This window comes from Mustela putorius, unplaced genomic scaffold, assembly GCF_011764305.1.
Source record: "Mustela putorius furo isolate JIRA1106 unplaced genomic scaffold, ASM1176430v1.1 tig00000430_pilon_pilon_pilon, whole genome shotgun sequence".
NCBI classification, from domain to species: Eukaryota; Metazoa; Chordata; class Mammalia; order Carnivora; family Mustelidae; genus Mustela; species Mustela putorius.
The window spans coordinates 22,516,883-22,543,046 of record NW_025421377.1 but is presented as its reverse complement, the minus strand read 5'-3'; the positions used below and the strand labels follow the sequence as shown (position 1 = coordinate 22,543,046).

The following is a 26,164-nucleotide window of genomic DNA, read 5'->3' as shown; positions in this document are numbered from 1 at the left end:
GAACCCGGCCCTCGAAAGCTCACTTTCGTCTTTCGGCCACCCGCGCGCCACCGTTCGGGCGACGGCTGATGGCGTCACCCGCACTTCCGCCTGCGGCTGCGTTCTAGTCACCAGCGAGGAAGGAAGAAGGGAGGTCTGAAGGGCTGTGTGTGGGGGAAATAGCGAGGAAAGAGAAGAAATCCGGGCGCTCGCCGGCGCTACGACAGTAACCGCGGGTCTCTTCTGTCCCCGCCGCCCCCCTCTCGGAAGTCGCCCTAGGCACACTTCCCTCGCCTTTCCGCGGTCTCCCTTCCTCTGGGTCTCCCGACACCCGGGTCTCTCTTTACGCCTCCCCCCTCCCTTTGCTCCCTCACACTCCCTCCCTTTCCCTCCCTCCCATCGTCAGCCTCCCCGCCCTTAGTATCGCGAGACGAGGTGAGAGCTGGCGGAGCGGCGGCGGCGGCGGCGGCAGTAGAGGTGACCGAGGCGGTGGCGGCGGAGGCGGCACCGAGCGCTGTGTCGGCCCCGGTGCGGCCGAAGTCGCGGTAGAGCGTAGCCCCCACGCCCCTCCCCCGTCCGCGCCCTCCCTCTTTCCCTGGGGATGGAGAAGGCGACGGTTCCGGTGGCGGCGGCGGCGGCGGCGGCGGCGGCGGCGGCGGCGGCTGCTGAGGGAGAAGGGAGCCCCCCGGCGGTGGCGGCCGTGGCGGGCCCCCCCGTGGCGGCGGCGGCGGCGGCGGCGGCGGCGGAGGTCGGCAGCGGCGTTGGCGGCGGCAGCGGGGCTCGCTCGGCCTCTTCTCCTCGTGGGATGGTGCGCGTCTGCGACCTCCTCCTGAAGAAGAAGCCGCCGCAGCAGCAGCACCACAAGGCCAAGCGTAACCGGACTTGCCGACCCCCCAGCAGCAGCGAAAGCAGCAGCGACAGCGACAACAGCGGCGGCGGTGGAGGCGGCGGCGGTGGCGGCGGCGGCGGCGGCGGCGGCACCAGCAGCAACAACAGCGAGGAAGAAGAGGACGACGACGACGAGGAAGAGGAGGTTTCTGAGGCAAGGGCCTGGTTTCCAAGGCAGGAGGGAGGAAGGGACCGTCAAGGGTCGGGGCCGAGGGGGGGAGGGGGCTTGCGGTGGGACCGACTCCTGGGGCTGGATCTGTCTCCGCGGCCAGGCTTCCCTCTGCCCTCTTTCTTTCCCCGGCCTCAATCGTGAGGCGGGGGGGTGGGGGGGCAGTGGGGGAGGGTAGCTGACACGTGGGGGGTGGGAGGACCACACAGCCCCCCCCCCCCGAGTGGGTGAGCAGCAGGTTATCTTGGGACGGTTCACACGGTTGAGGATGGAGGGAATTGGTTAGATGCCCTCCGCACGCCCGGCGGAGTCGGCCTGGGGTCAGTAGGGCCATGTTATTCCTGGGGCGGGGGCGGGACCAAAGCGGGAGGGCGAGGAGAAGAGGCGGCGGAGGCTCGTGGGGACTGGCTCGGAGGTTGGTACGTTTCTCCCACTCGGGGGGTGCAGCGCAGCGCTTCTGAGGGGAGCTAGGGTTGTAATGGACTCAGGGCTAAGTCTGTGTGTATGGGAGAGACACGTGAGAAGCTGTACTTTTCCATACTGTTCTGCTGCAGGGTTTGGGGGTTTTGTTTTTTGCTTTTTGGGTTTTTTTTCTTCCCATAAGCATCGTGGCTGCTGAAGTAGCCTTTAGCTCTTTGCTCTCTCAGGGATGGTGGATGAACTGAACTTAGATCCATATACGTTTTTATATAACTCAGTGGCTGAAAAATATCTTGGACTCTGACATGTGCATGCATACGTATCTTCAGATGCTTCCTTAGTGAGGAAAAATTAAGGCAGGCTGTGTCGTTTTCCAGATAATATGGGACAACTAAAGAGTGCTTTGAAGCCAGCCTTGGTTGTGGTGAGTTGGAATAGGAAGGCCTCTTGGTTTGTCCTAGTGATCTGGTTTCATAACTGTTTATAATTTTTCCTGGGTCCACAGACAGGCGGCGTTGCAGGACCTTATTCAAAGGCCACATATCACCCAAAAAGCTCAGTAAAGCATACCATACTGACAAAAAAACTAAGTTAGTCTTATTATCAGCTCTTTTGTAACTCTCTTGTCCACTCCCTGAAATGGAAGCTAGAAAATCTTGATTTGGAGAAAGAAGTTGTAACTTAAGGCAGCAGAAGGAAAACAGCTTTAAAGGCTGATTTTAAATCTTGTAAGAGAATGACTGAATTATCTAGAAGTACCACTTGCCATTTATTCTCTTCCACGGAGTTTATCTTGGTGCAGGGTTTATTTTTTTGAAAACTGTGTTACTGGAAGACCAGGTTCTCTTTTACCTCAGATTGGATGAAGTTATATAGGTAGAGATACAATAGTTCAAGTACGTATGCCAAAAAGATAGACACTCCTTGCTATTCCGTTATCCAGTTGAATTCTAAGAACAGGTTTGTGTTGATAGATTCTGTACTGATTTTAGTTGGACCTTTCAGTGTAGGGTGTTGCTTGAGCTACGTTTGAAACAATGAAGAGGAGGATGTGATGGGATTCTTAGTTCTAATAAAATCTATTATGGTAGTGAGAATCTTTCATTTGTATGATTCTTTGCAGAGATGAGAAGCATTTTTGAAATAATCTAGTTCAGACCTTTTACTTTAAAAATGAGGAAAAAAAGGCTTAGATGAAACTGATTGTGGTAGATAGTAGCAAAAGTAGAAATCAAAGTTTTCTAGTGGCTCAGACCAGTACACTTTTTATGACAGCTTATTTCCCCTCCTGACATCTTTCAAAAAATTAGGTAGTGAATTGCAGGGTAACACAATCATGCAGCTGTGGGCAAAGTGCCGATATTTTGTTAAGATTTTTAATTCTCCCACAAAATATCAGGCTCTGGTTTGGAACTTGGTATCAACTTGAGTGCAGTACTTCCTGGAATATTACGCTGTAAACTTCACAAACCTAGGTAGTTTTGTTCACTGGATTTGGCCTAATAAATAAAACTTTTAATAAGTTTATAGGTGTGTTAATTTTGTGAATCAGGTTTATTTCCTCAGAAAATGGGAATATGTGTTGACTTTCACCAACTAGGGACGTTTCTTTGTTTTTAATATGCTTTATTTTGTTTTGTGCACAGTGCTGTGAACAGTGGGTTTGTCCTTTGTTATGAAGATGAGTCAGGAGAAATAAGTGTAAGAAAGTGCAGCCATTAAAAATAAATCTATATAGGTGCATGTTGAGGGATGAGCAGGCAGAATGTTTCTTGTTTCTGCACCTGCCTCCATCCTTGACCAAAATAAAGGATAAACATACCTCACAGTCACTGTATACTGTAAGCTAAATGGATGAGTTGTGCAGTGTTTTTCATTTCATTATCATTTTATTGACATGTCAGCAGAAGGTTAACTTTCTGGAACTAGGAAATCCTGTGGCTAATACTCATTGTATTTAAGACCATTTTCTAATTCAGTCTCTTATTGGCTACACAATGAAAAATACGGAAAACATGATCCTTGAGATTATCCTGCTAATAAAAATCATCAAAAGATTAAGGAATATGAAGTGTTACAGTTTTTGTATGTAGTTGTGGTTTCAGGTATTTAACCAGATAATTTAGCAAATATACATACTTTTGCTACAAAGAAATGTTAGCTGGATATTCTCTATATCTGCTGAAAGAGGAAAAGTTGGAAGGAAAGGAGATTTAATTTAAACAAGAGCCTTACCTGAATGTTGAAGAACAAGCATCTGATTCTTATTAAATGTTGGAGTAGCGTATTGAGAATTGTATTTTCTATTGAATGGCAGAATAGAATAATCACATTTTAGATAATTTGTGTAACTTCATCTATAACTGGAAAAAATGGTATAAGAGCAAGAGTTCTCCTTTTCCCTCTCCTACTCTCCTCCCTCCTATTTGACTCAAAAATCTTAGATCAAAAATTGAAAAATGCCTAATTGCTTTGGCTTTCAGTGGATGACTAATAACGGAAAATACACAGAAGTTTATTTCCTGACATAAAATTGTAATGCACTTCTTTTCAAATTAGTGACTAAATTAAATTGCTTACTTAAATATTCCAAGAAAAAGATGTTAAAATTGCATGAGTTGAATACTCCATTTGAGAAGAACTGTTGCTTTCTATTGAAGGCATTTTGAAATGTAATTGAATGGTTTCAGTGTTTGCTAATGCAGAATTCAAAGGGGAAAAAAACTTTCTTTAAAGGTGGGATTTGTGTTTAAAAGTAACTTCTATTAAAGATAAAATGTAAATATAGCAGGAGTTTTTCAGAATTCTGGCTATATTTGGTAAGTAACTTGAGGCCTTAAAGTTAAGAGACAAACCTAGTGGTGAAATTTTAGACAAGGGGAGCCAGTGAATAAATTAGTACTGACTTACTCACTTTGGAAAGGATTTGCAAGGCTGGGGAGAATCTGTTTGTAGATCTGGAAGAGGTAGGGTTGAGAATGAGGGAGAGAAAAAATTTATTTCAGTAGATTTTGCTCCCTCACATTTGCTTCCAAATCTTATTTTGGGGGGGGGTTGTTTGTTAATGGAAAAATGCCATTCACTTTCCTTTGTTTTAATGGTAGAATCCCAGATGAGTTCAGAGAAACTTACTTGTTCCCCAGTTTCATCTCTTAATTGATATAGCAATATTTGTAAACTAGATGTTAAGATCTTTGAAAAGGTAGTTCTGTCATAATTTTCTTGTCTCTTAGTCTGGTTAAGCACAATACTTGATTAAAAAAACATTTTCAGTGAATATTAGTACTTAAGGAGATTCCATAATTCATTTGGGAAACCAAGAGAAGGAACAGAGTTTCTCCCTTCTTGAATCCAGGGCTGCCAAATAGCAGATTTCAGTATCTTGCAGTTACTAATTACTTCTCTTAGTGACAGTCCTCTCCCACAGGGATCTTTCTCCATAGGTGTTAGGAGGAAAGCCAGTTAAGCCAATGTACATTGATTGTTGAATGCCTGAGAAGTACCTTAAGCCTCTTAGGTATATTTACCTTTTAAAAGTGTAAAAAAACTCTTACTTACTCAGTGCCTACTGTGTGTCGAGTCTAGCGTAATGGTCAAGAGCATGGACTAGAGCTTAGAGTCAGATAGGATCCATCCCTTACTAGCATTGTGATATTGGACAAGTTACTTAACCTTTCTGCACCTTAGTTTGCTTTTATGTAAATGGTGATAAGGTAGATTCTACTGTATATCATTGGTATGAGAATTAAGTAATACAGATACCATGTATTCTTACTTTATTTTCATCATATCCCTATGAAGTAGGTGTCCTCCTCATATTTGTTTCATTATTCAATACGTGTTTAGAGTTCCTATTGTATGTTGGGCATTTTGTTGTACTGGGTAGTGCCCGTTTTGGCAGCACATAAACCAAAAAATTGTTGTACTGGGTAAGTAATGGTGAGCAAAACTATTTTAAGACACATTGATTTTTAAAATGCACCAGTGATTAAATAATAGGTTTTGGGAGGTATGATACTGAGAATAAATGGTTAAACGTAGATCCTGAATAAAGTGGGTGAGTTTCAGAAATATACAGATGTTGGGAGGGGTTATTCATGTTAATTTTAGAGTCAAAGATATTGGCTTAGAAGGAAGGGTTTTAGGTAACTTAATCAGGGTCACATAGCCAATAAGTTGCAGAACAGGACGTAACCTGTGTTTGATTCAAAGCTGCCTTGTTTGTTCGTTCATTCATTCATTCACATGTTCTGTTATGTGCATGATGTGGAGTACAACATCTTAGATGTTGGCATTTCGGATGGTGTGAAAACAAATTCAGATGGTATAGGGGAGCATCCTTTTAGGCAGTAGGGCAACCACTGAAGACAAATTGACTACCCCCAATTTTTCTTTCCTTTTCTTGTTCTTATTTTCTTGTTTCCTTCTCTTTTTCTTACTCAACTCCATGAAAAAGAAGAAATACAGGAAAGTACAGATGAAGTATGCCCATATTCCCACCATCTAGAATTAACAAATGTTAACTTTTATAGTTAACAAAATGAAACCATAGTGAAAACTACTCTCTCTAGAAGCAGTCTGTTGCTTCTTCCTCCCTCTCAAGATTTTTACTTTGCAAGGTTATTTCCTTTACTAAGCTAAAAAATTTTTTTTGCTCTTAAATAGGAGTTGTTAATTTGGGATCTAGATAGGCTGTGAATACCTGAAATTAAACCCTAAAATTTTATTGAAGTTTCTTGTGAGGTGTTCTCTTCTTTCTCCCTACCCCCAATAGTGTGTGTGCAGAACTTTTATTAGATTCTCAGAGAGATCTGTGACTCCCTCTCTCCCTCCCACCTTGTTATTTTGAAACACTCTCACTCAAATAGTAGTGGGGAATCAGACAGGCATTTATGTGCGTTGTTTAGAATTGGGAAACTACTTGTAACCAAGGTAATGTAGTAACACAGAAGGCCTATTTCTGTTGTGAAGTCCAAGACTTATTTGTTCTTTCTGGTAAATTAGTCCTATGCTTACTCTTACCTTAAATCCTCACATTTTGCCTTTTTAATTGCTTAATTAATGAAGCAGCTTTCATCTGTTCTACTATGGACTACCAGATCTGAAGATGGGAAAGCTTGCCTTACACATCTTTATATATCCTGCTGTACTATACCATATGTGTTATATAAGTCCTCGTGTCTTAACCTCTGCTAGGCTTTCACGAAGTCAGATATCTGAAGTAAAAATAAATAAGTAATAAATGAATACATATTTCTTCTTTAACCACTTACTCTGGAAATATTGGGGAACATCAGAGGAATGCATTTTGATTCCCTGAAGGTTGCAAGAGTGTTTACTAGACTGTTTCTGCTAGAGTCAAGTTACACCATCTGGTTGACTAAAAGTTCAGTTTTTAGGTCTTGGAGGCAGCATATTTGCATTTATGGCAGCAGTTTCTTCTGCATTCTTATAAAGATGATTTAGTGAGTTAGGAAATACCCTTGTAATGTATTTCCATATAATTTTTACATACTTGACCATAGATGAAAAAAATTTCACTTCATAGTTGTGAGGTAGTGCCTGTTGATACCACTTGTGTTTTTGTTAGGACCAATAGAGGGCACCAGCATCCATGATAATCTATGCTCAATCTGACTAACTTCCTTCAACTTCCACATTTTGGAAAAAAAAAAAAACATTAGGAAATTGAAGGTGGAGAGTGAATATAAATATCCTTCTGGTCCCTGGAACCTTACCTGTCTGGTAGTTATGCCTGTCCACTTGGCACGCACAATCAAAATACTCTTCCTAACGTATGGTGTTTAACTTCTTTTTTTTTTTTTTTTTTAAAGATTTTATTTATTTACTTGAGAGAGAGACAGTGAGAGAGAGCATGAACAAGGAGAAGGTCAGAGATAGAAGCAGACTCCCCATGGAGCTGGGAGTCCGATGCGGGACTCGATCCCGGGACTCCAGGATCATGACCTGAGCCGAAGGCAGTCGTCCAACCAACTGAGCCACCCAGGCGTCCCAAACTTCTTAATGTATATATATTTTTGTCTTTATTTTGTTTTTTAAGATTTTATTTATTTATTTGACAGAGAGGCAGAGAGAGAGGGAATACAAGTGGGGGGAGTGGGAGAGGGAGAAGCAGGCTTCCTCCCAAGCAGGGAGCCTGATTTGGGGTTTGATCCCAGGACCCTGGGATCATGACCTGAGCTGAAGGCAGACACTTAATGATTGAGTCACGCAGATGCCCTATATTCTTATCTTTAAAAACATCTTTTCCAGTCATGAGGGGAAGTGGAATTGTGGAAGGACAATAGGTATCATTTTATCATTACTTATAACTTGGGTTTTAATTATTGAAGAGACATGTTGGATTTTATTTTTTCCAAAAATGCTTTGAAACTTGACATCAGTATTCACCTGATTATTGAAAGCACAATGTAGATTGCTTTCTGTTATCTTATAAAACTCAAATATTACCTTGATCTTTTAAAAGAGTCAACTTGGGTTTACTTCTGGGTGAGACTAGATGTAAAAGAGGGTCTGTTATGAAAAAATGTAGTTTATAGTACTTTAGGAATTCCGTTTGGATTCAGTGTTCTTTAGTATGTTTATGAACACTTTTGATAATATGATGAAGTCCCTCTCAACGTGTACAGATAGGTCAGAGTGAATTGTGTTAAATGAAATAAGGTTGCTGAGAATAGGCTAAATTAAATAGGTTTTTATGAGTTATGGATAAAATCCATGGATAAAAAAATGGGCTTTTTGGGGCAATTGATCTGAAACAAAACATACTTTTTCAGTATGGTGTTGAACTAGATGAAATAAGGCATTGGAGAATCCTAACTCTTAAATAATTCTATGATACATCTGCACAAAATCGATTATGTATATTTCTGCCTGCTGTACCATGAAAATGATGACTAAAACTAAGCAAGTTCTAGAGTGGGATAGTTTAAAAATGATTGGAGGGTTAAGGATGGAATCCATGATCAAGGAAGACTGCAGATTATACTTTATTTTTATTGCTTGTTACTTAATGTTCAGATTAATCAGTTACTCAAACTTGAATTGTGGAGAAAAATGAGAGATGTGTTAGATGGTGGTGTTTCAATTTTGAAAATAACTCCTCATTTCTTATTTCTTGAGATTATTTTAAAGTACACACTAGACATGACTAATTTTATGAAAGTAGTCAGTATGTGTGCATCTCCAGCAAGGCATATTCTCCTCCTGAGCTATCATTGAGTTTCATTTAACTTTTTTTTTTCATTCCTCCCATATTCCCCCTGCCAAAAAAGGAACAGAAAAAAAAAAAAAAAAGTGAAGAAAACCTGTCCTAAAATTAATTGGTGATCTGGGGTTTTCTTCTTGAATTGTCTTTTAATTAAAGAACCTTTGAGAAATAGACCTGTAGAAAAATTAGTTTCATCAGTTTTCAATTTGGAATAAATAAACATTAACATAAAGCTCTATTTTCCTTTTCCTCTTTCCTGTCACCCTAAATCTGAGACCTGAAAGAAAATGAATTCTTCTTGTTTGTATCATACCAGGTCTATTTCCACTTCAGTCTTTGACCTTATTATTGTCTCTTATCTTTATGCGATTTCCCTCTTATTTTTTATTTGAATTTAATAACAGAAATAGCCTTGTTCAAAGGCTCCAGTACAGTTCTTAACTAGTTCAAGGTGTGGTATAGGAGTTAATTTTTTTACTTGACAAACATTTATTGACTCTATCCTATGTGTGGCTGTTTTCAGTATGTAGTAATCTCAACCATTTCCCTCTCAGTGAATGTTGAAAAGTTAGCTCTAATAGAGTAATAGCTGTCTATGTTGAGTTGAATGATTTTCTTCACCTTGTAGGTTAGTAAAAGTTAAATTTGTATACATGAAAAATTAGAATGATGGAATTGTTTTTCATGAGTTTTAGAAAAATCACTGTTTATACTTTCCTAAATAAATTTAAAAAGCATTATTGAGACCTAGCAAAATGAGGGATAATGAGGAATTCGAAGAAACTGAAACATTATTCCTAGTTTCATAAAATTTAAATCATGTAGAGATAAAATTAATAATAATTTAAAACTGTGAAAATGGTTTTAGTCCTGTATAGTTAATCTATTTGGGAATCTGTGTTTTCAATATAACTGGGTTCCTTTAGAATTGGTCTTATTATATGGATTGTCTTATTTTTGTTTTTTAGTATAAGTTGAATAGACTTTACATCTTTTATGAGTGCCTCTTGTAATGCTCACTAATTTGTGGTATCGTGTTCTGATTTTTTTAAGATAAGTCTGTATGTGCTATTTTTCTAGAATATCCTTAACCATTAAATGACACCAAAGACTCATCCATTCTCATTTTATCCTGAAGATTTTATAGTGAGAATAGGGGCTGTAAAGGTATACTTGTGGCTAATGCAGATACAAATATGTTAAAATATGAGAAACGGTGTTATAGGATAGTGTAGAGTACAATGTTAAATATCTTCCAAATTAGATTTTTTTTTTTTTTTTTAAGATTTTATTTATTTATTTGACAGAGATCACAAGCAGGCAGAGAGAAAGGCAGAGAGAGAGGAGGAAGCAGGCTCCCTGCTGAGCAGAGAGCCTGATGTGGGGCTCGATCCCAGGACCCTGGGATCATGACCTGAGCCGAAGGCAGCGGCTTAACCCACTGAGCCACCCAGGCGCCCCCCAAATTAGATTTTAAATACAGTGTTTTTGTAGTTAAACATTATTAATTAAATTTATATACATTTGTAGGAAATTTGACAAAATGGAAAAGATCTAAAGAAGAATACAAAAATTGCCTATAATTTTATCCTTCACAATTAATCATTATTTTAAATTTTTTCTTTTTTTCCCCTTGGTGGATGTTAATCAAATTATCTGTCACAGAGAACAAAGCTGTCGCTTACACATTTTGTCTGCTAAAAGTTTCATTGATGAACATACTTAAAATACATCAGTTGAAGAGAGAAGTCTTCAGATAATGGTTACGTACTTATTTATCTATAAAAACTAAGGAATGCGTTCATACTTTTTAAAAAAGTTTTCTAATAGCTAGAGTTTTTTGTCTTATTCTTTCTCAAAGCAGGTGTTGTTAACAGCTTGGTGTATATCAATCAAACATTCTAGTTTTTTGGTGGGAGGGAATGAATGAGTGTGGGGTGGGGAAGGGGGTCTGTGTGTCTGACAGAGTGCATTAAGATTTCCCTCATTGTTCTTACTTACTTATGGATGTTCCCTAGTATGAATGTTCATAATTTATTTGCTCTTTTTTATTGGTAGACTTTTTTTTTAAAGATTTATTTATTTTAGAGAGAAGGATAGAGAGTGTGCGCATGTGCAGGGGAGGGGCAGAGGGAGAAGGGGAATGTCAAGCAGACTTGGAGCCGGATGTTGGGCTTGATCTCACAACCCTGACTGACAGGATCATGACCTGAGGAAAAACGAAGCATCAGGTGCTTAACCAGTTGAGCCACCCGGACACCCCTGTATTGGTAGACATCTTGATTGTTTTTAGAACATTGCTATTATCTGTATAATGCTGAAGTGAATGCCCTTTTACAGTTATTTTTGAGTCTAAAAATATTTCTTTGGGATGGATTCCTGGAAAGAATTGCTGGGCCAGACGTTATGCACATGTTAAATTTAATAAATACTCCCCAAGTTTTACTTGCATCAACAGGGTATTTTAAGAATATTATTGGAAATGAGCAATCTTAGTTTTTAAAATGAGTTAAAAAACAGTGTTTTGTTTTTGTTTTTATTTTCCCGAGTACTGTTGACATTGGGTAAATTTTAATTTTTATTTTTCATTTTGATTTCTTTTGAAAATTTCCTGTTACAGCCTTTACTATTCTATTAGAATTGTCTTCTTTTTAGTGATTGTTGGTGCTGTTTATATTTATGCATAGTAATCCTTCACAGTATTATTTGTTCTTCATTTACAGTATTTTCACAATATAGAAATATTTTTATTTTTGTATAGTAAAATGACTTACTCTTTTACGATTTCCGGAGACCCTTCACCCCAATATTTTAAGAAAATATTCTTAGAAGTTTTCTTTTGGTACTGCTGTGGTTTGTTTTTGAAAGATACACTGATATCTTTTTGGGTATAATATTTAATTGTTGTGTCCATTTCTTGTTCTTTTTAGTAGCATTTGACTTTGTTGACTAATTTTTGCCTCTTAAAAATTGCTGTTCTTTTGCTTATGTAATACCACCCTCTTCTGTTTCTACATTACTAGCTGCTTTTATTGGTCTTCTTTCTTCCTCCTAGTCCCCTCACTCACTGTACATTTTTTGGTTATTTGGTACCTCATTGCTTAGTCCCGAATCCTATTTGGTCTTGTATGTAGTCTCACTTCTTAGGTGATCTTATCTAGTTTTGTGTATTTATGTATATGCTAGTGACTATCAAGTGCATATTTCCAATTTAAACCTTTCTTCTTGAGTACTGGTATGAACCTTTTGGTCACCCAACATTGGTACAAACCTTTCTCCTAATACATACTTTTCTTCCTTTCTCAAGAGAATCTCTCCAAAGTTCCATCCAGTTACTAGACATAGCTCAACATGACAGATATCTACATATTTTTTTTTCTTAATTCAGCAAGTAATCTATAAAACAATGAGTCCTTTTGTCCAACCCATTGCACAGTGGAGAAGGAAAGAATAGAAGTAGATAGCAGATCTTTCTGATCAGAAGATTCTGCTTTGGCAACTATATAAATTCCTTGGTTAAACTTTTGATTTTGCTCTATTAGTGGAATGCCTTTTGATTGTTGTGTCCCCTTGGCTTTGTTCTTAGGTGATTCTTTCTTGTTATTTTCCTTTGCCACATTTGAAGTAGTAGGCATTCAAGAATACAACATCCTAGGAATTGTACAACATTTATAGCTTCCTGCCAGTTGGTATAGATTAAGGACCTGTACGTTTTTCAAGGTTCTGTCCTAGGTTTTTATAGACCAGTAATGTAGTTTGGTAGTACTCTTCAAAACCTTTACTAATAGATTTCTGTTCTGTTCTAAGTCAGTACCATATGACATTATCTTTAGCAGACCCTTTTTAGTCATAATTTGTGAAATCTACTCATTCTTCTTCTAGTCTCTGTGCTAGGCCTGTTCCTCTTTCCCTGTGTTACTGGGCTACCTTGAGGGTGTCTGAAATAATAGGCTTGAATGGTGTATCAGCCAGGGTTTAACCAGAGAATTAGAATAAACAGATTTCTATGAGGGGGTGGGGAAAGAGGTAGGTATTAAAAGATTTGTTGCAGGGAATTGGATTACAATTCTGGGAGCTAAGTAAATCTGAAATTTGTAAGGTAGGCATTTGGGAACGGATCTCAAGCAATGTAGAATCCATGGGCATATGTTGACACTGTTCTCCCTAGGCATTTAGGATAGGAAGATCCAGGAAGGGAGAACAGTAGACTCAGCTGCTACTTGGAGTCTCCTTTGCCAGGAAAGTCCCAGTCTCTTTTAAGACCTCCCCTACTAGGTCAGGGTCACTAAGGATGATTACCATAGTTTAAAAGTCACCTGATTAGGGACTTCAATTACATCTACAGATCCCTCCACAGCAGCACATAGATTAGTGTTTGAATACTTAAGAGGAAGTACTTAAAAAATGGCCGCTTGCCTTCCCCTCCTTTTAGTTTAGCCTAACTAAGTTGACATATCAAAACCCATCACAAAGGGGCCCGCTTCTCATGTGCTTTGCTACTCTGTGGAAAAGAACCTCTGCGGTCACAAAGTTCTCTTGATATATTTGGAGCACAAAAGTCCTGCCTTTCCTAACCTGAGAGGCCTCGATTTATTGGGCTGAGGCTAGGGTATGGTTTACTACTGAGCTTCTCTCAGTGGCATTCTATTTATGTCTGTCTCTGTTCTATGTTTTAACTCTTGTTTGAGCTGACGTTTTTGCCAGTTCTTTAAACAGCCAATACCCGTGATTATTCTGAGTTTTTCTAACTGCTTTTCTTAGAGCTATATGCACCTGTTAGTCATGGAATGTGCCCTCCCCATTATTGCAGACAGGAGTTTTACTAAGTGGTTTGGTACTGCAAAACAGAGGTGTGGTTAGTTTTTCTGCCTGACATGTTTTCTTGCTGTGTGTCCTCTGAGCCTTACCAGAGTTTTTAGTAGTTTGTTTTGGCAGCACTTTGCTTCTAATAACTATTGATTAAAATATAAGATGAGTTGTTAGAACAAAGAGACTCCAAAACACATGTGGTTGAAGCAAGATAGATTATGTGATACTGTGGAGGTTGTCCTTCCGGTCATGCATAGGTGTAAGTTCTCCCGTTTTGTTACACCATCCCTTAACCTGTGCTGTTGAGTGTGGTAGCTGTGTATCACATGTGGCTACTCAGTGCTTGAAATATGTCTAGTACAACAGAGTCTAGATTTTTTAGGTTTATTTAGTTTTAATTAATTTTAATAGTCAGATGTGGCTAGTGGCTACCATATTGGAGAGTCCCAGATAATAGAACATACACATCATCACAGAAAGTTTTATTGGACAGCTCTGCCTTAGGGTGTTGACTTCATCTACCAAGTCTAATTTGGCTCACTAGCATCACATCCATGTTCCAGTCTGCTGTGGGCTGAATTGTGTCCCCAGAATTCATGTTGAAACCTTAATCCGCATTGGTGGGAATGCAAACTCAGTACGCATACCGTGGAAAACAGTATGGGGTTTCCTCAAAAAATTAAAAATAGAGCTACCTATGGTCTAGTAACGGTACTACTGAGTATTTACCCTCAAAATACAAAAATACTCATCCATAGGGATACATGTACCCCTTTGTTTATTGCAGCATTATTTACAGTTGCCAAACTATGGAAGTAGCCCAAGTGTCCTTCAGTAGATGAATGGATATAGAAGATATCCCCCCAACACACACAAAGGAATATTATTCAGCCATAAAAAAGAATGAAATCTTGACATCTGCAACAACATGGATAGAGCTAGAGTGTATAATGCTAAGCAAAATAAGTCATTCAGAGAAAGACAAATATCATGTGATCTCATTTATACACGGAATTTAAGAAACGAAACAAGTAAAGGTGAAAAAGAAAGAGTGACAAAGAAACAGACTCTTAACTATAGTGAACAAACTAATGTTATCAGAAGGGAAGTGGCTGGGGAGATGGGTGAAATAGGAAATGGGGATTAAAGAGTACACATACTTATCATGATAAAAAAATAAAATGATAAAGAAACCCTAACACCTGGGCACCTGGGTGGCTTAGTGGTTTAAAGCCTCTGCCTTCAGCTCAGGTCATGATCTCAGGGTCCTGGGATCGAGGCCCACATCGGGCTCCCTGCTTCCCCCTCTCTCTCTACTTGTGATTTCTGTCTGTCAAATAAATAAAAAAAAAAAAAAGAAAGAAACCCTAACACCCAGTATCTAGGAATGTGACTACATTTAGAGGTAATGCCTTTAAAAAGGGAATAAAGCCAAATCAGGTCATATGGGTAGACCCTAATCCAGTCTGATAGGTGTCCTTATAAGCAGAGGAAATTTGGACATAGAAAGAGACACCAGAAATATGTACACACAATAAAGATCATTTGAGGACACAGCAAAAAGGTGGCTTATCTACAAAACAATGATGGAGACCTCCAAAGAAATGAAGCATGCTAACACCTTGATCTTGGATTTTGTTTTTTAAGCCACCCAGTCCGTGGTATTTTGTAAGACAGCCCTAGAAAACTAATGCACAGCACAAGAGAAATAAGAAGCAGGAAGGCAGCCACAGGTACTTCCTTTTATTGAATTGGCCAAGGATTTGCAAATATCACTTCCTGACCAGAACTTAGTTCTATGTCCATACCTAGGACCCAGTTCTTGCTGTATGGCCATCATACCCCCATGTAACTTGTGGAGAAGTGTTTTATTAAAAGAAGGGTAGTGTGGATATTGGAGGATAATCATCGTCTTACACCAATATAATTTGAGGATTACATTCTTTTTATGGCTAACACTACAAGGAAAAAAATTACTCCTGGATCCTGAAATAATCTTGTTGGCCTAGATCATGTGTCCGTTCCTGAACCAGCCATCGATAAGGAAAAAGATGCTTTGTTTAGGTATAAATCATGTCTTTCTGGCCTTCAAGACTAGGAGAGGTCATTTTCACCTGAGTTTCATGGAATGGTTTCTGAGAAACTGTTTCTCTTGCCAATAAGGTGAGATGGCAGAGGGGGAAGGGAAAGGATACAGGACATAAGATTGCCAAAGTCTGCTTTGAAATTTCCCACTTCTCTCCATCTTTGCTGCCATCACATTAGCCCAGGCTCTTTACTTGGACTTCATAGTAGTTCAGTTTGATCTCCTAGCTTGCTTGCTTGTCTCCTTACACTTCATTTCATTCTTCATGCAGCAACTAGGCCAATCTTTCTGAAACATAAATCATTATTTGACTTCTCATTGCTCTTAGAATAATAAATACCCAAACTCCGACGTTGGTCTGTAAGACTGTATGGCTGCTCCTTCTTGTTCTAGCCTCATTTTATATCCTTTTTTAGTTCATTCACTGTCTTCTAGTCCTCCTCTCCTGTTCTTAGAGCACGGAGACTTCCTCACTTAGGGTCTTTTACTTTCTTTCTAGGATATTCTTCCCCTAGTTCTTTGTCTCTTCTCTTTTAGGTTTCAGCTTAGGTATCCTTTCCTGTTCAGGGCTGTCAAAAGACACTTTTCCTCCCTACCCCTCTCCTCTTCTCCACCTTCCCTTTCAGTTTTCTGCCTATGACCTACTGGGGTAAGAAATAGGAGGCCCTCTTGGCCTTTAACTAAGCTTTATTAGTATTAAATATTATAGTGGACTCCTCTGTTTCTTACCACTTAAAAAGGGATTTGTGGGTGGTGGGAGTAGGGGAGTTTGAGTATTTAACATTCCCAGATTTATAATAGCTGTTCTTTTATTCCTGTGTCCACATCAGTTTTAGTTATTAGGTTGGACCTTTTGATACTGTTCTTTTTATACATGGAGTGTCATCAAATCTCTGATTTTTTTTTAAATTTTATTCATTTATTTTACAGAGAGAGAACACAAATAGACAGGCAGGCAGAGAGAGGGAAGCAGGCTCCCTGCTGAGCAGAGAGCTGATGCGGGGCTTGATCCCAGGACCCCAGAATCATGACTTGAGCCAAAGGCAGAGGCTTTAACCCACTGAGCCACCCAGGTGCCCCAACTCTCTGTGATTTCATATGGCTCAACCTAGTAGGTTAGAATGCTTTGATGTCTTAGAAGGCATTTCTCCTTCATTGATCTGTCAAGAGTTTTAAATATTGTTTATTTAACTTGTCAGGTGGCTTTTGCAAACTGCCATAAAATATGCCTATTGAGATTTAATTGGAATTAGGTTGAAATATCGATTAATTTGAGAAGAAATAGATGTATAATACATCCAGAAACATGGCATGACTATTTTCTTCAGGCTCTTCTGCCTTTAATAAAATTTTACAATTTCTGTATAGATTTTGCACATTTTGGGGTGTTTATTTCAGATTATTTTATAGTTCTTATTACTATGATGTGTGGTATTTTTTCTTCCATTATGCTTTGTAATTAGTTATTGTTGGAGTATAGAAACCTCTTGATTCTGAGATTTTGATCTTGTGTATATGGCTGTTAAACTGAATCCTTTATTAAGTCAGTTTATTGAGTTTTCTGACTGAATTGTTATATTGACATCAATAAATGATTCTTTTGTCTTTTCCTTTTCAGTGCTTTTACCTCTGGTTTGTTTTTCTTCAAAACTGTGCATCAGTTTTGAACCCTCCCAAAATGTTGAATAAAAGTGGTAACAGATGCAGTCATTATCTAGGGAGTGCTAATGGGAGGACTGCTGTGTCACTGCTAAGTATAACGCAGGTATCTATTAGTATATCTCTTTCTCTTAGCTCACTAAATTTTATCAGAAATGTAGACTTTTATCAAATGCATTTTTGGCATCTATTGAAATGAGTATTCCCCCCTCCAATATATTCATATAATGAATTAGAATAATAAATTTTTTAATATTAAACTGTTTAGAAAACTTAGTATGATGTAGTATTCTTTTAACATATTCTTGGATTTCCTATATTGCCTTATAAAGATTTGTGCTTGACAGATGAGATATTATGCATTATTTTTCTTTTTAATTTTTGATGTTGTGTTTTTAGCCATATTTGCCACTTGAATGTTAGAAAGGAATTTGATCAGGCACTTTGATCTCTTTATAGAGATTTTTAGAGAGATTTTTATAAAGATCTCTTTATAGAGATTTTTTTGTGTTTTTTTAAAGTGTCCTAAGTAATTTAATGCGTACCTCCTCTTTTGTAATTGAGAAAAATGTAATTATGGTAAAAAAAAAACAACAAAAAAATTACCGTTTTAACCATGTAAGGGTGCAGTTCAGTAGTGCTGAGTTTATTTACATTGTTCTGCAACAGACCTCTAGAACTTTTTCATCTTGCAAAACTGAAACTTCCCAGAAACTTAAACTACTCCCCATTTACAAACTTTGCTCACCTCCTGGCAACTACTATTCTACTCTGTTTCTATGAATTCGACCTCTTTAGATGATTAATATAAATAGAATCATATAGTATCATTTTTGTGATTGGCTTATTTCACTTAGCATAATGTCCCTAAGATTCATCCATGTTGTAGCATATGGAACATTTCCTTCCTTTTTAATAAAGACTGAATTATCCTTTGTATATATATCTACCACACTTTGTTTATTCATCCATTGATGTACATTTGGGATGTTTCCACCTTTGGCTATTGTACCTCTTGTGTTTTTTTTTTTTTACACTTAATTCATATCTTTTAAATTTAAATTGACTTATGGATGGAGACAGGAACTTAATCTTATATTTCTCCGTGGTTAATCAGTTGATTTGGCTATTTCAGTCTATCCTTTTCCACTCTTTGAAGTTCTACCGTTATTTTGTGTATTTGGATAAGAGAACAGTAGACTGGATGATATTTTCTCATTATATGCATCTTCAGATATGCTGCATTTGTATAACCTTAAGCCCCACGTACTAAAATTAGTTGTTTGTACTAAACAGTTTCCTGTGCTTTCTGACACATAGCTAACATCTGCAGGGTTTTATGGTTAACAAAGCAACTTTCCATATTTTTCGTTGAATGTAGTCAGTGGTCTTTTGAAACAATCTCTTTTTCTCTAACTCTAAAGCTCTGAGCAGGCGTGGCTTTTTTCCTCTCTTCCCTCCCTCCCTTACACATTTCTAGTAGAAAAGTAAAGGTGCTTTTATGAAGAAGACAAGAGCAGTGACGGCATACAAATAGTTTTCTTATTAATTTGTGATGTCATTAGTCTTAATGTCTTTGGACTCGAACATCTCCATACATATTTAGGGCAAGAAATTCTGTGTATGTGTTTTAGTTCTTTTGTATTATCATTCCAGTGTTCTTTAGTTTTGTTTCAATGTTTTTGAAGTCTATTTCAAATAAACTAGGAGTAATTTAAAACTTAACGTAGTTGCTTTTCAAGAAATGCCAGCGTGGAAGAGCTGCTATGAGACTCAAGCTAGATAAGTTTTAATTTCATTGGTGGGATGACACATTTTTTTTTTTTTCTTTTTAAGATTTTACTTACTTATTTGACAGAGAGAGACAGAGAAAGAGGGAACATGAGCAGGGAGAGTGGGAAGGGGAGAAGCTGGCTTCCAGTGGAGCAGGGAGCCCGATGTGGGGCTCGACCCCAGGACTCTGGGATCATGACCTGAGCCGAAGGCAGACAGTTAACGACTGAGCCACCCAGGCGGCCATTACACATCTTTGGAAGAGAGAGTATGCAGCCATGATACTAAACTGTGGTATTTTGTTTTGTTTTCTTTCTAATTTGTGTGTGTGTGTGTGTGTGTGTGTGTAAAATCTTAAGGGAAATTGGCATATTTTTTCTATTTTTATTAAGTCATATAGTAAATGTAAACTGTAAAAATTAATATAGTGGAGGAAGATAAGGTATAATGTTGAAAATCTCACTTCTTTTACATCCTAAAGTATAAATCTTAAGTGTATGTAATTTCTTGCTTTTTCTGTCCATTTTCACACATTTACCTACATATATATTTATGTAAACAGATTCTTGTTTTGTATGAATGTGGGCATGATAAAAATACTTTGAGATTTTTTAATTAATAGTTTATCATATTCTTTCCATACAAATACACATATAGTTTCTTGTTTCCTTTAATGGTTGAGGAGTATTTTCTTGTCAGGAATCATGACTTCCCTGGTTTTATACAGTGTTTATAGCCAGTGTTTTGGTTGTACCCAGTGTACTGCCATTACAAATAATGATGCACTGGACTTTTTTTGATATACATATGTTTTGTATATGTTTCTGCATTTTGGTAGGATATGTTCCACTGGTGAATGTGCTAGACCAAAGGTGGATGGATCTGTTTCTATAATTCCCATTTTATTACTTGTGTCAACACTATATTTTTTAAACGATAGTAGTTTTGTAGTGATTTAGTATGTTTTGGGATATGCTAGGTCAAATGTTCGCTTTCAAGTCCTATTAATATCTATTTTCTCTAGGTATTGCTCTTAGCTTACTGCTTTATCCATAAAGAGCCAGATCACCTATTCCCTGAAGTTCGTAACATTTAGCACATTGAGTGATTATAATCTCAACAACTAATATTTTATTTTATTTAAGATTTTATTTATTTGAGAGAGTGAGGGAGAGAGAAGGAGGAGGGGGAGGGGCAGAGGGAGAGGGCGAGGTAGAGTCCCCACTGAACAGGGAGCCCATCATGGGGACGTGGGGAAGACATGGGGATGTGGGGAATCACATGGGGATATGGGGTTGTGGGGCTTGATACCAGGACTCCGGGATCTAAGACCTGAGCTGAAGGCAGATGACTGACTGATTGAGCCACCAAGGTGCTTTCAATAACTAATATTTTTAAAGAGTGCTTACTATATACTAGGCATGGTTTGAATTGCTTTGTCTCATTTAATCCTCACAACAACTCTAAGAGGTAGATAATATTATCCACATTTTATAGTTGAAAAAAATCAAGACAAAGAATACCTTGCTCAAGGTCATAGTAAATGATGGAAATGGAATATAAACAGGGCAGTCTCACGTCAAGATGTGCTTTCTTAGCTCTTATAAACCGTTGCCTTTCTTACTAGTCTAATGGCCTTCCTAGTAATCAAGAAATATGTTCTGTATAAATTATTAGAGATCACTAGCTAATTTTATCTTGTGTGTAGGTTCTCTTTACAGACTTGTGTGAATGACATTTTATTCTAATTACACATAAGTAGTAATTGTCCCAGTATATTTAAGAGTTTGTTAGAACACCAGATTGTAAAACTGTTCTCATGTCTCTCCCTCATACCCAAAACACTTTGTCAGAGTGTAGCTAGTTAATGTTGTTCTGTTCTTTTTTTTTTTTAATTTTTATTTTTAAATTTTTGAAATAAACATATAATATGTTTTTATCCCCAGGGGTACAGGTCTGTGACTTGCCAGGTTTCACATTTCACAGTACTCATCATAGCACATACCCTCCCCAATGTCCATATCCCTACCACCCTATCCCTTCCCCACTACCCCCAGCAACCCTCAATCTGTTTTTTTGAGATTGAGTCTTTTATGGTTTGTCTCCCTCCCCATCCCATCTTCTTTCATTTTTTTCTTTTCCTACCTACCTAAACCCCCCATGTTGCATCTCCATTTCCTCATATCAGGGAGATCATACGATGGTCTTTCTCCGACTGACTTACTTCGCTAAGCATGATACCCTCTACTTCCATCCACGTCGCCGCAAAAGGCAAGATTTCATTTTTTTGATGGCTGCATAGTATTCCATTATATGTATATAATATATATATACCACATCTTCTATATCCATTCATCTGTCGATGGACATCTAGGTTCTTTCCATAGTTTGGCTATTGTGGATATTGCTGCCATAAACATTCGGGTGCATGTGCCCCTTCGGAGCACCACGTTTGTATCTTTAGGATATATACCCAGCAGTGCATTCGCTGGGTCATAGGGTAGCTATATTTTCAGTTTTTTGAGGAACCTCCACACTGTTTTCCAGAGTGGCTGCACCAGCTTGCATTCCCACCAGCAGTGTAGGAGGGTTCCCCTTTCTCTGCATCCTTGCCAGCATCTGTCATTTCCTGACTTGTTAGCTTTAGCCATTCTGACTGGTGTGAGGTGGTATCTCATTGTGGTTTTGATTTTTATTTTCCTGATGCCGAGTGATGTGGAGCATTTTTTCATGTGTCTGTTGGCCATCTGGATGTCTTCTTTGGAGAAGTGTCTGTTCATGTCCTCTGCCCATTTCTTGATTGGATTATTTGTTCTTTGGGTGTTGAGTTTGCTAAACTCTTTATAGATTTTGGATATTAGCCTTTTATCTGATATGTCGTTTGCAAATATCTTCTCCCAATCTGTCAGTTGTCTTTTGGTTTTGTTAACTGTTTCCTTTGCTGTGCAAAAGCTTATGATCTTGATGAAATCCCAATAGTTCATTTTTGCCCTTGCTTCCCTTGCCTTTGGCGATGTTCCTACGAAGAAGTTGCTGCGGCTGATGTCAAAGAGGTTGCTGCCTGTCTTCTCCTCAAGGATTTTGATGGATTCCTTTCTCACATTCAGGTCCCTCATCCATTTTGAGTCTATTTTTGTGTGTGGTGTAAGGAAGTGGTCCAATTTCATTTGTCTGCATGTGGCTGTCCAATTTTCCCAGTACCATTTGTTGAAGAGGCTGTTTCCATTGGAATGTTGTTCTGTTCTCTTATGTTTTGTTGTTTCCCTAACCCATTTTGGGAAAAATCACATGAATGATTTTGAGATGGATTTTCATAGATTGTGAATGAATAGTATAGTATTCTTAACCTTTTTTGGAACATCAAATCAAAATACATACTGTTAGACGATGTCTTTTATTGTAAGTTCTCAAAATATTAAGTAGTTGAACGCCATATTAGAACCTGCTGCATCTCTTCTTAATTTATGTTGTCAAGTAAGTATGATACTGTAAGCTGAACCTCTCAGAGCCTCACATAAAAAGGGACATAGTAATAACCTTCTTTGGTGGTGATCAGGTGAGATAATGTATGTGAAAACATTTGTAAACTGTTAGGAGTCTGCGTAAATAATAGTTGTTAACAAGTGAAGGATTAGGAAGAATGAAGAGCTCTTTGAAAGTGGAGTTATTGGTTTGGTTATTTTTTATTTTTATTTTTTTAATTTTTTAGAAAGATTTTATTTATTTGATAGAGATCACAAGTAGGCAGAGAGGCAGGCAGAGAGAGAGAGAGAGAGAAGCAGGCTCCCCACTGAGCAGAGAGTCCAATGCGGGGCTCAGTCTCAGAACCCTGGAATCATGACCCGAGCCGAAGGCAGCGGCTTAACCCACTGAGCCACCCAGGCACCCCTGGTTTGGTTATTTTTTAAAAACACAATTTAAAATATCTAGTTTAGAAAAATCTCACTCTTTTCATTTTCCTTCCTAATTCCATTCCATTTATTTATTTATTTATTTATTTATTTTGCAGATTGCTAGTAAAACTCTTCAGCTGTAATTATACATGTGGGTTAATTTACTTTGGATGGAGTCAATTCCCTCATACGGAATGAGAGTCTGTAACAAAGATTCAGCAAATGATAGTTGCATGGGTTAGATGCCCTTTTCGGATAATAGTCTGGACTCATTAGATCTTTAGTATATGTGCTGCTGAAGCAAGCACAGATGTTTAGTATTTAAATAGAATATGTTCTTAAATTCCCCCAGAATTAAAAAACTTACAGTGCTTTATCATACTGTTGTTAATAAAAAGGAATTGATAAGGGTAATGTAAAATTCAGCATCCTTTCCTTACTCTTTTATCTCCTTTTCTGGGAATGGTGAAGCAAACCGTAATCTGTGACTTCTCTGCTATAATTTTGGCACATGATTCTGTGATTCTAGATAAAATGGCAAAGTATCAAAGCAAAGATTTGACCATGCTGTTTTCTGTATCTTGGAACCTTTGAAACATATCTCTAACTTGCTTTGTGGATTGGTTTTTCATTTGTACTTAATTTCTTATTTTTTGCCACCATATAACTGTTACCTTACGGTCCAAGATCCTTTCCCTCATTTGGCCCAATTTTTTGCTCCAGCCCGAACTTCAGTTCCTGAGTTCTCTTGGCCAGATCCAAATACTAGAATATGTTTTAAGTTGTGAATGTGCCTTAGTCTGTGGGAGGTCTTTTCATATGTGGAAGTTCTTACTTACTTTGCCTTATCCACAGATCCTCTTGTCTTTTATGCCAAAATATTAAAAAATAAAAAAACAAAAACAAGGGTTTGGCATTTTAGCTTTTTGTCCTCCATGCATGAGCAACATCATTGTGTATCACATGGAACCCTGAAGAGCAGCTATACTTGGCTGGAGAACCATTTATTGGTTTTGGCAGCCTTCAATGTTAAGATTCATTTCATATATCTTAATCAAATAGTAGCGTCCACCTGACTTCATTTTCAGAAACAGTTTTTTTTGAATATCTTAGTCAAAGGGCAGTTAGGAATAAGGTCAGATTCTACTTTCATTAAAACATAGGCATGGTAGTACTTGATAATTTCTGTGCCTGACATAAAATTACATTCCATTATGAAATAACCCATTGCCTTTCTATTTCTTTTCTTACAAATATTTCTCCTAGAAAAAAAGCATTTATGGAAAGAGTTTGAAATCAAGTTGGGAAAGTTGCTTTTGAATCCTGCTTTAATACCATGTGACTTTGGGAAAGTTACTGCTCAGCCTCATTATTGTCATTGATACTGGGGCTAATGATTTTCTTCCTAACTTTTTTTTTTTTTTAAAGAATGGAAATTATATATCTAAAACACTGTTTTACATGTTAGAGGTATTCATTAGATGTTTTTCTGGATATAGTTATTACATAAAATTACTGAATGAAGTTGTCATTGTTTTTTTTCAGTCAGGAGCAGTTTTCTTTACCTTTTTTAGGTTGTGAATTTTAGTTATTAGAGTCTGATGAACACTGTGGACCTAATTTTCCCCCAAATGTACTTAAACATAGATACAGCACTTTGCATATTGTTTTAGGAGGCATTCTAAAGGCATAAGTCTGTGAACCATGAATTATGGACCTTAGGTGAAGAGTACTGAATTTTACCTTTTATCCATTGAGGAGTTCAGTGACCATCTGTACTTCTTATTATCTCTAAAATTAAAAATAAGCAACACTTTACCCATGTTTGCCCCAGTAATCATACCAGTAGCTACAGAATTTTTCTTTTAGGGGTTGCCATTATATAACCATTCAGAGAGTTTTGGTTTTCTTTTACAGTAATAGATTAGAAAATTTTAAATTAATATCACCTTTCCTCCTTCGCTCTTTTTCTTTTTGAAACCACTGGAATCTTGACTTGGAGAAAAAACTCTTTGAGAGATAATTGGTTTTTATGTGTGCTTTTTTACTCCTAGAGGTATGAAGGCTGTGTTACGGAATGATAACATATATTTAATATAGTTTACAGCTTACTTCCTCATTATATGTTTAACAGCAAACCATAAAGCATTATTTTTATTTCTTCAAGCTTATTTTATAGTTATTGTCCTAACTTTTCTTTTAAATATGATGGATTGAGTGCATTCCTTTAACCAGTGTCCCACTGATGTGTATAAGGATTCAATTAAATGGCAGTGCTGAAAAGCAGGAACAGATGTTATTATATTAGCCAAACTACCTTAAAGAGGAGCAAAAGGACCTCATTAGCTCTGTGACGTTAATGTATGTTTGCATGTGTGTGGGGAAGGAAGGGAGAAGATTAACCTAGCTGTGAATAAATCCAGATTTGAATGATGTCATCAGTACTATGTCTTTCAAATATTTAGTTTCTTTTTCCTTCTGTTTTAGCTTTGTTTTCAGCCAAGCAGTAATGGCTGCCAAAGAAAAGGGGGTTAGGATATTTTAGCCAGACCTAAGTTATGTGGCCATCCCTGTGGTGATTGGGAAGAAATCACCTTCTAAATCACATGGTCTAGTTTCCCCACAAACAAGAGGGACTATGTTACTAGAAAAATGGGGAGGGGAGGAAGCATTTTGAGCAGTAAAATTACAGTTCACAGTCCACTACAGGTATCATCAGAGGACCAGAAATTTTGAAGAAGATAGAAAGTTCACGGGATCGGATTGACAGCAAAATCTAAGAAGAAATGGAACCCAAGATACCAGAGGTAAGCTCAGGTTTTCCTAGGGGAACATCGGAAAGGCTCCAAGCTTGGAGTCAACAAATACAAAGAACAGTAGTGGGTAATTGGGTAATAATCAAGAATTTTTTAAAGAATTATTTTCCAGAATGCCTTAGTTGGAGCTCCTTTCTGCCCTTTCTCCAGCCTAAACAGCTCTGGTGGCAGTGATGCCTGCTCTCAGACCTGAAATCTAAGGACTGGGCCCTTAGGAAAGTAGACCAACAATTCAGTAGGACATGCTGAGATGTTGGAATCTGAGAAGCAGAGCCACTAAAGCATGCTACTCCAAAGGAAAACAGTTTGACAGTTCTCAGTGAGCTTGACTTCCTATGCGGGTACCTTGCTTGGATGCCTTATTTATATGCCAGCCTGCTTAAATAGTACTACTCTGCCTTTTAAGTGAGAAGCCACTTGGGTAAACAAACTTGAACAATC

The 26,164-nt window shown here is 38.1% G+C and overlaps 1 protein-coding gene across 4 annotated transcripts in view; it reads left to right on the top strand.

Annotated features, from left to right (window-relative positions):
- The first annotated feature begins 416 nt into the window (after positions 1–416).
- Positions 417–26,164, top strand: part of ANKRD17 (ankyrin repeat domain 17) — a 163,121-nt gene continuing 137,373 nt past the window's right edge. Inside the window, exon 1 of one of the 4 annotated variants that reach the window (XM_045079856.1) lies at positions 417–1,021. In XM_045079856.1, the coding sequence (XP_044935791.1) occupies positions 581–1,021 (441 nt within the window). In that variant the 5' untranslated portion in view covers positions 417–580. The remainder of the gene's footprint in view (positions 1,022–26,164) is intronic. The other 3 variants (XM_045079855.1, XM_045079858.1, XM_045079857.1) reach the window with 3 other exon arrangements.